Source organism: Chiloscyllium plagiosum, unplaced genomic scaffold, assembly GCF_037043375.1.
Source record: "Chiloscyllium plagiosum isolate Xiang-an unplaced genomic scaffold, Cpla_swu_hap1 HiC_scaffold_8, whole genome shotgun sequence".
Classification (NCBI taxonomy): Eukaryota; Metazoa; Chordata; class Chondrichthyes; order Orectolobiformes; family Hemiscylliidae; genus Chiloscyllium; species Chiloscyllium plagiosum.
This window is the reverse complement of record NW_028270146.1, coordinates 53,185,778-53,203,443: the sequence shown is the minus strand read 5'-3', so window position 1 is coordinate 53,203,443 and position 17,666 is coordinate 53,185,778. Positions and strand designations below refer to the sequence as shown.

At 37.2% G+C, this 17,666-nt stretch overlaps 1 protein-coding gene across 3 annotated transcripts in view; it reads left to right on the top strand.

Moving 5' to 3' along the window:
- The window catches only part of nin (ninein (GSK3B interacting protein)), a 190,257-nt gene that overhangs the window by 140,953 nt on the left and 31,638 nt on the right, over positions 1–17,666 (top strand). For all 3 annotated transcript variants that reach the window (XR_015757905.1, XM_087989848.1, XM_087989847.1), the window contains exons 11-17: positions 1,455–1,629; positions 4,045–4,155; positions 4,770–4,859; positions 6,237–6,375; positions 9,276–9,397; positions 10,231–10,769; positions 12,661–14,367. Coding sequence is in view for 2 of the 3 variants with exons in the window: in XM_087989848.1 (XP_087845974.1) it covers positions 1,455–1,629; positions 4,045–4,155; positions 4,770–4,859; positions 6,237–6,375; positions 9,276–9,397; positions 10,231–10,769; positions 12,661–14,367 (2,883 nt within the window). In the remaining variant the exon portion in view is untranslated. The remainder of the gene's footprint in view (positions 1–1,454; positions 1,630–4,044; positions 4,156–4,769; positions 4,860–6,236; positions 6,376–9,275; positions 9,398–10,230; positions 10,770–12,660; positions 14,368–17,666) is intronic.

The window sequence follows — 17,666 nt, the reverse complement described above, 5'->3', positions numbered from 1 at the left end:
GAAGTGCAAGAGTGGAGACCACAGGATGATCAATCCAGGCCAATACTCCCTTGAATTTTTCTTTTCAGTGTGCAGACCTCTGAGGTCCATGCACAATAGCAACATCGAAAGCCAGAAATCAGTGCATTGCTTCGCCCATTATGCCAATTGACGTGCGTTGAATCTTGGAGCCACTGCACAGCCCATATTATTGTCATTCACCACTTTGAGCCTAGCCCAAGTAAAGTATTAGCAGAAGCATGGATGCAAATGTTGGTTTTCCTCCATCTGAGTTAGCAAGTTGACTTTAGAAGGGATAGATCAGCTTCAGCACAGCAACAGGTGAATGTATTGAGCACTATGTTGTGTTCAAGACATGAGAGTGTGTTGCTGGAAAAGCACAGCAGGTCAGGCAGCATCCGAGGAGCAGGAAAATCGACATTTTGGGCCAGCCCGAAATGTCGATTTTCCTGCTCCTCGGCTGCTGCCTGACCTGCTGTGCTTTTCCAGCAAAACACTCTCAACTCTGATCTTCAGCATCTGCAGACCTCACTGTCTCCCTGTATTCAAGACATCCCTGTCCTTCTAATAAAGCATATATATCATTCAATTGGGAATGTAAAAAGTTATTGTGTTATCTGTACCATATGATTTAGGTAATTACAACCACTCCAAAAAAACTATAGATAACCTATTCCAGAATAATATATCATTTGTAGCAGTACATGAAAATTAGTTTATGTTTAAGATGAATTAGTCTGCAATTGTCTTTAGCAAAATAGAAGACTGTTAAACACTGTAAAATCGATTCAAAAGGTCTACTCCTAATCATTGGAATATAATTTCTCCAAAGACAGACTCCACAGGCCCGTGATTCATTTATAGATAGAAAATTCATTTCAGGGATACAAGAAGCTGGTTCTGTAACAATTATAAGACTTGCCCTTAATAGTTTTATTAGGATTAATCAAATGAGTCACCAGATAATGTATTACACTGCTAGTAAATGTTCCTTGTAGTGCATTTTATGTATTTATGAGAACAAGAAAAAGAACAATCTGTTTGAAGTAGCACTTAACAGAATAGTTGAGAAAGTTCCTATAGTGGCTATGTTGGGAATGTGCAGAGAGCCATTGTTAAAGTGGATATTGTGCTGGCAGATGGTATTGTGGGGAGATTATAAAGCATAAATATGGAGTAGATCTGATTTAACACAGCAGTACTTTCAATTTGCTGAAAATCTTCATGTCTGGATTATGAAAAAGTTCACAATATACATGAAAATTTAATGGTAACTCTTAAAGTCACATTTCTTTTGTTATTTGGCTGCTAAATATTAGTTCTTCAAGTTGAATCCTTTGGTCTGTTTGCATGTGTCTAAAAATATTCTGCTGCTCTAAAACACCCAAGCTAAAAGTAATCCAACAAATAAATGGTTTCACATTGTTCATATTGTTGTGCTCTTTATTGTTTAGCAAGCTAGAGCAAGAATATAGACATCGTTTTGCTGCTTTGAAGGCAGATCTAACCAAAGAAAAAGACCAGATTTTCCACCAGGCCAGTAAACAAAGAACAGAACTTGAGAAAGAGATTGAGAAAATGAAAGTGGAAGATGGATACCTCAGGGATCGACTTGCTCTATCATTGAAGGTAAACATTCCCTTTTCTGTTTATAATTTCTGTTTTATAAATGTATAATTCACCAAGGAAGAGAAACTATGTAAAGTGATTAGATTCATATTTCAAAGCTTAAGGCGGTATGCGAAAGAATTCTCTTTCAGCTGGATCAAATATTTTTGTTTAAACTGAATTTGTGATGAAATACTGTGAAGTGATGAATATTTAGGTTGTTCTCTCTTCATGGGCATACAATTTATTCTTCACTGCAAATCTTTCTTGCTTGTGAAACACGTTTGAACACTAGCTTGATTTTCCTATACTCATTTGAAGAGCAGCAAGTGATACTAGCTTCAGAAGTCTTGACAATTAATTTAATATCATACACACTTTTCCAAAATGTTGTTCTTCACCTACTGTATACTGGAGCCTAAGTGAATGAAAAGCCACCATCTTTAGATTCTCTTGGAATAATGCTGGGGGGAGGAAGAACTAATCATGATTCCTTGCCATACAAATGCAAGAATTCTTGCATTTGTATGGCAAGGAATCATGATTAGTTCTTCCTCCCCCCAGCATTATTCCAAGAGAATCTAAAGATGGTGGCTTTTTATACTGTATGTGCTGGTGGCCGAGGACAGTGACACAGAGATAACAATATGAATGGAATGTACAGCAATTCTGCATTAAAATAATTCCTAATTTTTCCTGTGTGCACACAGCAAAGCTGCAGTATTTAACTCTTCAAAAGAATAGCAACATTTATTTTCACAATTTGTTTCAATTTAACTTTTCAAAGTACAGTTTTGCAATGTGTAGAAAGCTAATTTGGTCATAAGACTATAAGATGTAGGAACAGAAATGGGCCATTTAGTCCATCAAGTCTGCTCTGCTATTCAAGATCATGGCTGATCTGATAATCTTCAACTCCCCGCTCCTGCCTTTACCCTATAATCCTAGATTTCCTTACTTATTAAAAACCTGCTTTTCACAGTCTTGATTATAGTTAACAACCTAGCCTCAACAGCTCTGAGTAAAGAATTCCATGGATTGACTACTCTCTGAGAGAGGGAATTCCTCCTTATCTCTGTCTTAAATGGGCAACCCTTTACCCTGAGATTGTGCTAATTGATCCTAAACTCTCCCACAAAGGGATACAACCTCTCCGCATCTACACAGTCAATACCCCTAATAATTGTAAATGTTTCAATAAGGTCACCCTCAGTCTTCTAAATTCCAATGAATGCATGCCAAAACTACTCAACCTCTCCTCATAAGAACACTCCTCCATCCTGGAATCAACCTAATGAACTTTCTCTGAACTTCTTCCAATGCCAGTATATTTTTCTATAGATAAGGGGGGCAAAACAATTCACAGTTTTCCAGTTGTGATCTAATTAGTGCTTTCTGGAGTTTTAGCAATACCTCCCTATTTTTATACTCTATTCATTAGGAAATAAAGTTCAACAATCTATTTGCCTTCCCTATTACCCACTGATCTTGTGTGCTAGTTGTTTGAGTTTTATAGTATTATGCATAATAACCCCCAAACCATTTTGTGCTGCAGTTTTCTGCAGTCTTTCCCCATTCAAATAATATTAAACTCCTCTACTGCCAAAGTGCACAACCTTATATTTCCCCACATTTATGTTCCATCTGCCAACTTTTGGTCAACTCACGTAACCTGTCTAATTCCCTCTGCAGATACTTTGTGTCATCCTTCCTCCCTATTATTAGATAATCTACAAACTTTGCGTTAAAACATTCATGTCCCTCATTCAATTCATTAATGTATTGTAGCCCCACACTCATTTCTGTGGCACAGGTTGCCATCCTGAAAATGTCCCTTTATCCCAACTCTCTGTCTTCTGTTACTTAGCCCAATCTCTATCCATGTAAATATTCTATTCCCAACACCATGGACTCATCTTATTGAGTAGCTTATATGGGGTACCTTATCAAACACTGTTTGGAAATCCAAATATATTATATCTATTGGTTCTCTTCTGTCTACCCTGCTGTTACCTCCTCAAAGAACTCTAATAAATTTGTCAGACATGATTTCCCCCTCATGAACCCATGTTGATTCTGCTTGATTTTATTATGCTTTTCTAAATGTTGTGCTGTTACATCCTTCATAACACAATCAAATGTATTCCCAGTGACAGATATGAAGCTAACTGGCCTATAGTTGCCTGTTTTATGTCTCCCTCTCTTTTGAATAAGGATGTTATATTGGCTGTTTTCCAATCATCTTGGATTTTTGATGAATCTAAGGATTCCTGAAAGATTACTATCAGTGCATCTACTTTCTATGTAGCTACTTTATTTTAAATCATAGGATGCAAAGCATCAGGTCTCAAGGACTTAATAGCCTTTTAGCCTAATTTATTTCCCCAGTACTTTTTGTTATTGTACTTATTTCAGTTGTCTTTCCATATCTTAAAGGAAAACAGTCGATTGGAAAAAGAACTTATAGAAAATTCAGAGAAGCTGTTTGAATTTGAGAACCTAGCAAAGAAGTTACAAAATAATTTGGACACTATATTAAAAGAAAAGGTAATTCAATTTGATTTATCGAGGTTTACCATGTGCCTAGTATTGGATGATGCCGGAGGTTTGACATCTATTATGACATTCAATTAAAAGTTTTGTTTTTTGAAGAGCTATGTATTAATCCTTTGCAAATAAATTAGTTTACTTTTCTCAAATATGATAATTGATGAAAATCTGAAATAAAATCAGAAATTGCTGAAAATACTTTAATGAAAGGTCACAGATCTGAAATAATAGTTCTATTTTTCTATCCACAGTTGCAGCCAGACTAAGTATTACCAGCATTAGCTGATTTTATCTCTCATAACGTGGAAGTTGCATTGAAGATTCAGATTTGTACTGAATATATTTATTTACTGAATATATATTTAACGTAAATAAAAATATTGTTCAGACTACAGTAATCATTTAGATCAAAAGGAAATAAAAATCCATTTTGAAATATATATGCTGGTCCTGTTGTTTTAACTTTATACATTTTGACTTTTTAAGCAATGCATTGTAGAATATATTCAATGAAAACTGCTGATCAAATTCACTGTGCACATATACAATAGAATACTCAAAAATGAAATTGTAAATACTGGAAATATTTCTTTCCCATTTCTTGCTTACAGTTTGGAGACCTTGATCCAACCAGTGCTGAATTCTTCTTGCATGAAGAAAAATTTACCCGGATGAGAAAGGAATATGAGCAGCAATGTAGAGTAAGTATACTTGAGCCCACACCTAATGTAATTTGGCTACATTTTTAAAGTAAGCTATGGGTAGCTGATGGTATTTGTGGGTTGGTTCTGTTATATGTTGTTTGTCACTGGTTTTTAAGCTTAATCTCGTCACATTTTCACGTTTGTAATTACTTTCAGCTATTTAACCTGTCAGACACTGAAGCAGGCTTCAGTACGAAATTGTCAATAATAGTTAAGTGAATGTTCCTGAAGGCAATAACATTTCCAAATGGCAAATTACCAAAACTCCAAGGTGCTATTGATTGTAAACAGGGGCTGCCCCAACCATCAGCTACCAGGGTATCTATTCCACTTTGGTTCTGCTTGTATGACTATCTGTACTGGACACTGCAGGTGAATGCTGCACTCCTGATTAAGATTCATGGAGCTTTCGTGTGAGGGTGGCTCAGCTTGTAGCACTAAGTTATGATCCATCTACAAACCCTGAAACAGCAGGAAAGTACTAATGCGAAAATGTGTATCTCTCATTCAGATTGATTATTGAGGACATCATAAAGCAGAGATACCCAGTGCCTCAGTTCTTGGGTCTGGTCCCAGTACAATCAAGCCTTGCATTCAGGATCATAATCATTGGCTGTATTCTCTCTAACCTCTCAATTCAAAGAGGCATCCACTTGGAACAGCTGGAGCAAGGATATTCTAATTAGAAGCTACAAGATGTCTTTGATGAATGTGAGGAGCCTGAGAATGTAGAAATAGGCAACCATAAGAAGCACTTGGCAGACTTTCTCCTAATCACCACGTGTGCGTTCTCCATAGTCATGCCCCCTTTATTTCGTATACTTGCATGTGTGCATGTTTGCGTCCATTGAATTGAACAGAAAGTGGTAATTTAGGGAAATGGGGCAACTGTTTTGCTTAATCCAAGATCAGTCAAATAGCAGTGAAATGAATGTCCTGCTTTTCTTTGATTATGACTTGGGAGATTTCTTCATCTAACTGAATTGAGCCTTGATTCTTACCTCATCAAAAAACTACATCTCCAACAATGTAGAAATTCCTGAGTACTCTACTAAAATATTAACCAAGATTCTGTTTTGGAGTGGAGCCGAATCCCACATCCTACTGATTTTGAGGTAGCAGTGCTAACAATCAAAACAGTTAGGTATCAGTTCCCTTTCAGAAAGCGAGAAATGTCCTTCATTTAGCTTTTGAGACTGTGTTTGTTTGTCGATTTCCACCACTGCATATCCTGTGAGGCCTGTTCGCAACACCAAAGAGAGGAATTAAAGTCAATTTTTTTGTGTGTTGTAGAGTTATAAGAAAATCACTTTTACTTGTGCAGAATAATTTATATATCTATTTTTAATTATCTTATATATTTATCAAATTTAGGAGCTCCAGGACAGGATTGATGAACTGCAATCTGAGTTACAAGCATATCAGACACAAGGGAGAAGTTTTAAACCATTGATGAGAAGTCCCTTGTCAGAGGAAATGGAGACCAAGAGTGATGTTGTCGACTGTGATCAAGGTACTATAATATGCTAAGACCGGGGCATGATATTCTAGAATGGTGGCAGGCCTAAAGGTGTGAGTGAACTTAATTATTAAGTAGAGGATGCTAGATCAGACCCCTTCCAAATTTACCTAAATACAAATGCATCTAGCTTACTTGGGTAGCCATTTAAAGCCACACTCTTGCTTTCACCCTGACCCTCTTGTGCCCCTTAACCAATGAACCCCAATGCCAGAAACCCTACCCCAAATGACACTCAGCCTTTTCAAGTCATGCTTCATTCTGGGAGTCTGGTAGCAGCAGCCACACACTCTGTCTTGGTTGTCCTGAGTTCTGACCTGCAGGCTTCTGAGATTGGATGGCAGATCCATACAGGGGACTTGCTGGGCTGGGGTCCTAAGTCCAGCAGAAATTCCAGTGGCAGCTAAAGAACTGCCTGATTCCCAGATGAGCTGACAGGCCTTCTCCCCTTAGGTGGTCATAGTTTCCTTCCTTGGAACTCCTGCTTTTGGGTTTTGTTCAAAAACAAGCTCAAGTTTTTTGAGATTGGTTTGGTTTCTTGTAATATTCAGTCACATGTTAGAAGGCATATTTATCATCTAAGGAATTCTGACGCGGTCTAAAGCTTCATGCAGAACTTGCTACGTTTCAATAATATTCAAAGAGTGAAATAAATACTTTGTTTTTTTTAAATCTTCTTTTCTTAATTCTAGTGTGATATTTAACAATATTGGTGAATTAAATATGTGCTTCATTCATTTCCATGGGCTGGATTTTCATGAAGCCAGGATGACTTTGTGGAAGCGAAATATAAGCAGCCAGAGCTCAAGTCCAGGATTCCAAAGCCTGTTCCTGGAATTTCAGATTTTGACCAATCTGAATTAAGGGTGCAGGATGTTTCAGGTCTTGTGCTTATACCTTGTACTCCTGGCTTGGCCAGCTCTGTAATGGGGAGTGGTACCTCTTAGCCTGTCTCAATTATCATGGTGTCAGGCCTGCTTTGAAAGAACTCATGATTTACATCCCTTCAGAGGTATCATGAGCCTTAGTTTGAATGATGTGCAGGTTGAAAAGGCTTTACGGATGCCTTCCATGCCAAGCTATACCCCTCCACTGTGCCCGATGGTCCCTTATACTCTCCTTGGAAAACTTTGAAATACTTCTCGAGCCCAGACATCCAATACTCAGGTTGAAACATCTGCATCCCAGGGAAACATTGCTTGGTTGACAGATCTGTCTCTTTGATCCATTCTGTAAATTGCACAATATTTACACATGGTAAAAATGCATTTCTAAGTGCTTGTATTTTTTACATTTGGGCGGCACGGTGACACAGTGGTTAGCACTGCTGCCTCACAGCGCCAGAGACCCAAGTTCAAGTCCCGCCTCAGGCGACTCTCTGTGTGGAGTTTGCACATTCTCCCTGTGTCTGCGTGGGTTTCCTCTGGGTGCTCCGGTTTCCTCCCACAATCCAAAAATGTGCAGGTTAGGTGAATTGGCCATGCTAAATTGCCCGTAGTGTTAGGTGAAGGGGTAAAATGTAGAGGAATAGGTCTGGGTGGGTTGGGCTTCGGCAGGTCAGTGTGGACTTGTTGGGCTGAAGGGCCTGTTTCCACACTGTAAGTAATCTAATCTAATCTAATCTTTAAAGGATCTGGATGATTGACATTTTCATAGGGCTTCAGAAAAATGTGTATTTTTAAAGTAGAAAATTATAGATTATTGACTAGCAATGTTTGAGAAGATTTGTAGCTCAAGTTGAGGTTCTGGATGTAGGTTTGCTCACTGAGCTGGAAGGTTCATGTTCAGACATCTCGTCACCATACTAGGTAACATCTTCAGTGAGCCTCCGATCAAAGCATTGTCCTTACATACAGATAAGGAAGGACACCACTTCGACTGGGACAACACATCCATCCTAGAACAAGCCAAACAGAGACACCCATGAGAATTCCTAGAAGCATGACATTCCAATTGGAACTCTATCAACAAACACATTGACTTGGACCCGATTTAACACCCCCGAGAAAAAGAACAGAAAATGACATCACCATAGGAAATTACATCATCACAGAAAATGATATCACCAACTCAAAGAAACTCAAACATATAAATAGAAAGCAGGAATCATCAGCAATGCTTTGTCCAGAGGCTCATTGAAGATGTTACCTAGTATATGAAGAAATGTCTGAACACGAACCTTCCAGTTCAGCAAGCAAACCCACATCCAGATTATTGACTTTTTAAAAATCCTTTTCACACACATTCTTATTATTTATAAAGTTAATTAGTTCTCCCCAGAGTATATAGTTGCTGAATAGATATGGAAATGCCACAGTTTGGCATGGAGCTACGAGGCTCCATGACTGGAAGTGAGTGGAGGATCACAGATGTGAATTCCATGGGTAGTCGATGAATAAGCATAGTTTGGCATGAAGGATATGTGGAGCAATGAGGATGGATTGGGACGATAAAGATTGCATGTGATAACATTGATAGGGTATGTGAAGTACATCGGATTGTGAGGAGGGATGTCTAGAAGTCTGTTCTTCGCTTGACTGGCATTATTACAACTAGGATGAAATTCCAGAACACTGCAGTAGGCCTCTTAAACAGACCACCTTGACATCCAGCAGCCCTCCAAACTGGAGGAATGGCAGGCCTGAATCCTGTTAGAACCTACAGTTGTCTGTAATGGGTGAGTCCCTCTTTACAGCAGGGTGAACAATCCAGAAAATTTCCCAACTCTGTTTCCTGACTGTAGGATGGAAAGCCAATCCAATATTCCTGATTTTCTTTTAACTGAATGACTGTTTTACATTACATTCATTTATTTGCCTTAAGGATAGAGCTTTTTTTAAACAACCAGCACAAAAATCCTGACTGTTTTTGGCAAAATGCTGTATCTTTTCCAGGTTTTGTTTCTGAAGAATGTAATCCATTGAACATGAGTCTGGAAGCAGAAATGGTCATAGAACAAATTAAGGAGCAACACCATCAGGCAATTGATGGTTTTAAAACTGAACTTGATGCTAAGGCAAGTAAATGGAAAGCAATTGATTATTGAGTGAAGATTATATAAAATACACTGAAAATCTCATTTCATTGTTCCTGGGCAATTTGCGTGCTAGTATTGCATATTTAGATATTTCTTGAAGAATTCTATTATTAATTATTTTAATAGTGATATATATATATATATATTATACATCCACGGTATAGGAGTATCACTGGTAAGATATGCATATGCTGCCCAGTCCTAATTACCCTAGAGAAGGTAGTGGAGAGTTTCCTTCATGAATGACCCACAGTGAGATATTCTGAAGAAAATTCCAGGATATTGATGTAACAAGTTTAGATGAACACTGATATATTTCCAAGTAAGATTGGTGCATTGAGAAATAACTAGCAGGTGATGATATTCCCATGCAGTTGTCATAGTCATAGATCATAGAGATGTATCGCATGGAAACAGACACTTCGGTCCAACCTGTCCATGCTGACCAGTTGTCCTTCTAAGTGAGAATAATTGGAGGTCTGGGATGCTATTGCAGGAGGATCAGTGAATTGTTGCAATGCATCTTGGTAAACACTAAATGGTATATATCACTACTACCCTAATGAAGGGAGTAAATGTTCAAAGTGGTTGATGGGCCTCCAATCAAGTGGGTTGTTTTGTTTTGAATGATGTTGAGCTTCAAGAGTCTTGTTTGATTGGTAACTATATAGTACTTGTAATTATATAATATTAGTATGCTACCATTTCTAAATATCATATGTGTGTGTGTATGTGTGTGTGTGTGTGTGTGAGAGAGAGAAAATTACTTATAAAGCATGACAATATTGGTTTTTCCCAATATTCCATTTCAGGTAAATTATTATGAGGAGCAGATCAATGAAATCAAAGCTAAATATGAATTGGAGAAAGAAGATATTAACCAAGAACACAATAATAACATTGCAAAAATGAATGATGAGTTCAATGAGCTCAGAAGCCATATTTCAGAACTTCAAGAAGCAATAGAGACCCTTAAAATACTACAACATACAACAGAATGTAAACACAAAGAAGAAAAGGAAGAATTGCAGAATAAGTTCAATGTCGATAAAACACAGCTAGAGGAGCAGTTGAAACAGGAACATGAAGAAACACTCCAAATCAAATTGAAGGAAATAAATCACTGTCGCCATAATGAGAAAGAAGAATTGTTAAAAAGGTTGACTGCTACTGAAGTGCAATTGGAAGATCAACGAAAAGAGCTGAAGGAAGTATTCCTAAGAGAAAAAAGGGAGCTGGAGCAAATTTATCAAACACAAGTTTCTGAAGTTACAGAAAATCTTGAGCAGGAGAAAGAAGAGTTGCAAAGGAATCTCTTGCATGCACAGCAAACTGAACTCCTACAGGAAAGGTAAGGATTAGAATGAAGACTACTGTGAAATTTCACAATTATAATTGGGAAGGTAACTTAAATATTGAAGGCTAATCCAGCAAATATAAATAAGATAGCAGGTGGTGGATTGAGATAAACTGAAATCAGAATTTACAGTTTAGACTATTGACAACTTATGACCAAAAATGCAACTTAATTCTTGAACCTTTACAAATTATGAGGGAGCAGTTTTAATGGGCCACATTTCTAAAAAGAATTTAATGAATTTTCATGTGTTATGCTTCAATTTGAGTTCATTGAACATAATATTGATATTTGTAACAGAAGATTAATAGGAGTTCATTTTGACTTTGTTTTATTTCCTGAAGTCATACTGATAAGACTAGTGGAAATATTTGGAACATGGTTTGGAGATTATATGACTAGCCTTAATCAAAAGAGTTTAAGCACTTCTTTCAGGGAATTATCCCTATTTGCTAATTTTTTGTGTTCAGCAAAAATTTCTAATATTTTCTATTTATATAAGCAAATTGAGTTTTCTCATTCAAATCAACTCAGTTTTGAGTTTAACCTTCAAATGTATGCATTTGTACACAGATGAATCAACATTTCCTGCTAGTATTGCTTACTGGATTCTCATCAACTTCCATTTATAATTTATTTTACAGAACTTTTCTCTTGACTAATTGCTTGCCTTAAAATTATTGAGTGCAAAATTCAATTCATTCATGCCCTTTCTTGAGCACTACAAATGCTATTTTGGCTCTAAAACAGCATCTGTTGTGTTGGTGTATGTTTCTGGTGCAAGAGGGAGCTGTGAGGCACAATTAACCTGAAGAGAATCTGCAGAGTAGGCAGATAGTAATACAAACCACTGTTTGATGCTGATTTGACTCCAATGCTTGGAACTCAGTGTTCCATGCGTAACAAGTACACATTCAAAAGCAGGATGGAATGACCCCAAGCATTAACACCAGTGACAAGGATCATCAATGAATTGCAGATTAGATGCTGGTTGAGTTGTGCTGGCTATCACTGCTATTATAACAGTGTTTGGTGTTTTCTAGAGGTCTATAAAGTTTCATAAGTCTACAGAAAGTAGACTTAAGTTTAGATAGGCAGGGTGGCTGATGTTGAGCTACATTTTATTGATTTCACAGATTCTTCACAAAGCAGTTGTTCCTTGATTTGATGTACTCCTCCTTGGAATACAGAATGGCGAGGAGACATCACAAAGCAGGGCAAGCTGTTGGAAGAGTTAGGGTGGGGAGGGGAAGAAGGGCTCTCAACAGAAGGCTATATCCAACAAAGATATTCAAACAGCCATTCAACTATTCAAAACCTAGCAAGGAACATATCTATAGTTCAGTTAGGAGGACGCTGTCTCTGAAATCTGTCACATCATACCTATAACCTCAGAGCAAGGAAAGGACGACATTGCTTGTGGCTATATAAATAACTATGGTCATGAACATTTATATGTTAGGTTCCTTCCAGAGTGGGGCACAAGATATACATTTCATGCTGACTGAATATAGCAATCATTTTAATTAGGTGGCAGCATCATATAAATGTGCTGCCTGCATCAGAAACAACAGGTGTAACTACACATTGTGGTTTGCTGTTCCACTTTTGAGAAATGTTAAATTTTGCCCCTCCTTTTGAATCCCTGGTGGACATAGGATTTTGTGTACTACCCATTATTCATGTGACCCTGTGTGCAATTTTACAATTTAATATTGAGCATCACCAGAACTGAATCTGAACCTTTCCTCACCTGTTGTCTAGACCAGCCCAACTCCAACTGGTAGTAATCAGAAATTGGAAGTGATTTGTTTTCTCCCCTATTACCAGAGATTTTGCCTCAACTGAGTTTGATTTGTAATATTTCCAATTTTCTATCATTTAGGAAAAGCATGGAAAACAAATTTAACCACAAGATTGCCAAGATGGAAGCCCAGTTTGCCAAGGAACATCAAACAATCATACTTAAATTCAAAGCAGAAACATCTGAACTTGAGGAAAAATACCAACATGAGCTTTTACAACTTGAAAAACAGCTTCAGGAAGAGAAAGGGCAGTGGGAATTTGAAAAAGAGGAGCTTTTACAGGAAAGTGAAGATGAGAAAGAAAAGTTGAAGGAAATGTTGAAAGAGAAAAGCTTATTTGCACAGATGCTCATGGAAGAGAGAGACAGATTAGAAAAATCTTGCGAAGATGAACTAAATAAATTAGCTTCCGAACATCAGCAGCTTCAAAAGGAACTGGAAGAGTTCAAATTTGCTACCTCAAAGAAAGAGAGTATTTTGACAGATGAAATTATCAGCTTGAAGAAGGAATTGAATGTACAATTACAAAAGGAAGAAGAACAATTGGCCAAGGCTGGGCATAAGCAGGAACAGACCAGAATATTGATTGAACAGGTGAAAGCAGAATCTGAAAAGCAATTAAATAGACTGAAATTGGAAAATCTTCAACTGGAAGAAAAGCATTCAATGATTTCTGTTCAGCTCCAGGCAGCATATGAAGGATGTGACAAAGAAAAGGCAGAATATTTTTCTGAAATCTCCAGACTCCAAGAGAAAATCAAAAATATGGAAGAGGACATGGTCTTCCTCGGTGAAAAGCAAAGGTTCAACAATGAACTGGAGGGGAGAAGTAATGAGATGAAAAACAAAATTGCCCACTTGCAGGAAAAACCACCACAGCTAGAAGTACAAACATTGTTACTTCCAGACTCAAACAATGAGGATTTGAAAAAAGACTACATGGAGATGAGAACTGAAACATTGGAGTTAGAAGAAAGTTCTCAACCATTAAAAGGAAAAACTCTAGATCAACCAAACCTGCAGAAAGCCAATCAACTACTTGAAAGAGAAAAGACAGAATTAATGAAGGTGAACATTGAACTTCAAGCAAAGATTGAACAACTTCAGGGTAAATTGATGACTCTTACAAACTTGGAGAAAGTGTCTGTATCATCAGAAAAGGAAATAAGATCAGAAAACTCAAATCTGAGCAAGCAGATAAAGGAACTAGAGGAAGAAACACTAGACATTTCAAAGTTACAGAAAACAATTGAGTTGTTGAAAAATGAAATGGGTAAAATGAAATCGGAGAAGCTAAAATGTCAAGATAAAGTTGAACCATTGCAAGAGAAAGTTGAAGTTCTCACAAAGCTGCTCGAAGAATCTCAGAAAGAGCTGGCAGAAGTAAAATTTCAAAATGTGAGCTTGAAAGACAGCATGAAGGAATTTCAGGAAAAAGCTCTGGAGCTCTCAAATTTACGAAAAGCTATTGAACTGTTTAACAGTGAAAAATTAGAAATGATACAGGAGAAAGTACAACTTCAAGAAAAAGTTAAACAGTTACAAGACAAAGTAGAGGTATTTTCAGACTTAGAGATTGCATATGAAGGCTCTGAGAAAGAAATAGTAAAAGTAAGGGCTCAGAACACAAGTCTGCAAGAAAGGACCAAGCAATTGGAAGAGAAGGTTGCGTCCATTTCAGAACTTCACAAGAGAGGTGATCAAACAGAAAAAGAGAATGCTGAGTTAAAAGCAGTTGTCGCCAGATTGCAGGAGCAATTAAATCAGCAACAAGCCAGAACAAACAGGTAATGGTTATGGTTATTTTATGTAATTTTAGTCAATTCCCAGTTCTTTTGTGATAAATGTCTTTTGGCTGAAATGTGAAATTAACATACTTTCATTTCCAATGCTTGCTTTTCCAAACATGTGGACAGCTGACTTCTTTGAAATGTGGTAAGATGATAATCCTAGTGGATTAAGGTGGTGCATTTTCAGTTAAAATTAAACTAAAAAGCATTTTGTTTATAGTATCAGCTAGACTATAGAGGCTAGATTTTCCATCCCTTCATTATGAATGGGTGGATTTCTTGCTCTGCTTAAAGGCTTGTATTGTCCTTCTTTGTAAGTGTTGTTCCTAAAGATTGTTGTGAGAGTCATTGTGAAAGTTAATTATGCTTTGAATCACATCAGTCCCAAAATATTTATTACCTTATTATCCAACAGATGATTACTTAAAATGAAATTGGCCTATTATAAGAAAAATGGATGTTTAGTCCTTGTTAAGATGCAATAATTTCATTAGGTTTCTTGCAGTTTTTTCTGAAAATTTTCACTTTTTGTTTTAAACTTTGCTATGACTCTATTGTTTGACATCATTTTAAAGTGAATGCATCTTTGGTGAATATTGTAAACTAAACTTCCGTTGACTATTTGAGTGTAGAAGGGAGACTTGGACAATATATTTTTCTCTGGAGCTTCTTCATTACATTCCAGAAATATTTGAACTTTCTAAATGAACAAAAAATCTATTTTATTTAAAACTGATAAAATAGCTGTGCATTAATCAAAATGAATTTATTTTTAAAATTGAAGGATTGGGATTGAGGATTAATATTTTCCTTCAAAATTATATTTTGTTTTATGGTTTTGTTTAAATTGAGCTTTTAGTGCTAATTTTACCTAAATTTATGAGCATTTAGCATTATATTACTACTTTGTTGCTCTTGTTGATGGGTCTGTGTTCCCAAGAGCAAATATTCATATTGTAATCTATAACATATATTCCTGTCCAAATGTACTACAAAGAGTTGGAATATGCAAATTTAGTATTCTGAATTAAATGATCATGGGAAGAGGGCATATTTATAATTGATGAATCTCTGAAATGGATAACTTTAAATTATCTTAACTGAAATAACATTGATATAAACTGCATGCAGAAACATAATGCAAGATTACATCAAGTGTTCATTCAAAGCATATTTCAGAATGGGAAAGAGCTTTTCTTTATGATAAAACTGCTTGCTGGTATACTGTCTCTATAAAATGCACCACTTTCTGCATTATTCTTAAAGCATGACAGAATGGTGAATGTTGATGTTTTAGTTTATTGCACCATTAGGTGAAATGCACTACCGCATGTGTGACCCTCTTGTTCTATGCCATTTTCTCATTTGCATGTTTACACCTTGCCTTAAAGTAAAGGCCATGACTGTTCTTTAATATATCTAAATATATAGCTAAAATGGCAAATATTTCAAATGTACCAATTTTAATTTCAACTTTTCTATTTTTTCACGTTTTTGTCAATATGTACGCATCTACATCACTCCATGATTTTAATGTCCTTTCCCATTGCAAACTTGCAGCACATCTTGGGGGGCATTTAATCAGATATCCCAATTATGTCCATGGTAAGAAAAGCATGGACAGCATTCCAGGGGAACAAAGCAAGCAAACCTGCATGGGATTGATTGTGGGTACTTAGATGTGATTGTGAGTTGGGGAGGTTGGCCTTGTTCAAAGGCATTCCACCTAATTAAGAGATCCAGTATTCGAGATGGAGTCATCACCAAAGATAAGTACATGGATAATGGTAAGATGAGGGAGGGATATGTTGATAACCAGGGGCATGTTGATATTCAGAAGGAGGATATGTTGGGTTTCTAGAAAAACATTAAGGTAGATAAGATCCTTGGGTCTGATGGGAACTGTCATAGAATAGTGAAGGAGGCAAGGGATAAGATTGCTTGGGCCTTGAAGTAAATTTTCGGATCCTCTTTCGCCACAGGCAAGGTCCAAAAGACTGGAGAACAGCCAGTGTTATTCTGTCCTTTCGGAAGGGCAACAGGGTTAATCCAGGAAATTATAGGCCAGTGAGCTTTACATCAGTGTTAGGGAAATTGTTGGAGAAGAGTCTTAGGGTCCAAATTTACTCACATTTGAAGAAGAATGGACTTATTAGGTATAGTCAGCATGGCTTTATGCGGTGAAGATCTTGTCTCACAAACTTGATTGAGTTTTTTGAAGAAGTAATGAAGATGATTGAGGTTAGGGCAGTGGATGTTGCCTAGTTGGACTTGACTCAAGCATTTGACAAGGTCCATCATGGTAGTGCTGGGATCTCTGTTTTTTGTGAGATGTTTAAATGATTTGGATGAAAATGTAGGTGGTCTGATTCATAAGTTTTCAGATAACACAAAAATTGGTGGAGTTGTAGATAGTGTGGATGTTTATCAAAGTTACAGCAGAGTATAGATCTTTTGGAAGGTTGGGCGGAGAAATGGCAGATGCAGTTTAATCCGGACAAGTGTCAGGTGATGTATTTTGGGAGGCCAAATGCAAGAAGAAAGTACACAGTAAATGGCAAAACATTTAGGAACATTGATGTACAGAGGGTTCTTGGGGTACAAGTCCATATCCCCCTGAAAGTAGCAACACAAGTGAATCGAATGTAAAGAAGGCTGTTAGCACATCTTGCAGCTCTCTAAAATGTGATTTAAGCCACATTTGGAGTATTGTATGCAGTTTTGTTCACCACACTATAGGAAGGATGAGGAGGCTTTGGAGAGGGTGCAGAAGAGGTTTACCAAGATGAAGCATAGATTGGAGTGTAATAGGAAGTGGTGGATGCGGGTACAATTTCAATGTTTAAAAGACATTTGTATGGATACATGAATAGGAAAGGTTTGGAGGGATATGGGCCAGAACCAAGCAGGTGGGACTGGTTTGGGACAGGTGGGACTAGTTTGGGATTATCTTCAGCATGGACTGGTTGGACCGAAGGGCCTCTTTCTGTGCTGTATGACTCTATATCTCTGTATAAAATTATGAGTGACATGGATAGGGTGGATAGTCAGAATCTTTTTCCTGAGGGGATAGTTGAAGGTGAGGGGAAAAGTTTAAGGAAGGTTTGCAAGGAAGGTTTTTTTATGCAGAGGTTGCTAAGTACCTGGAATGCGCTGCCACAGAGGGTAGTAAAAGCAGAGATGATAGCATTGGTTAAGAGGCACATAAACAGTAATGTGATCAAGCAGGGAATAAAGGGATATATACCGTGTGCAGGCAGATGGGGTTTGTTGAGAATGGCATCACGGTTGGTACA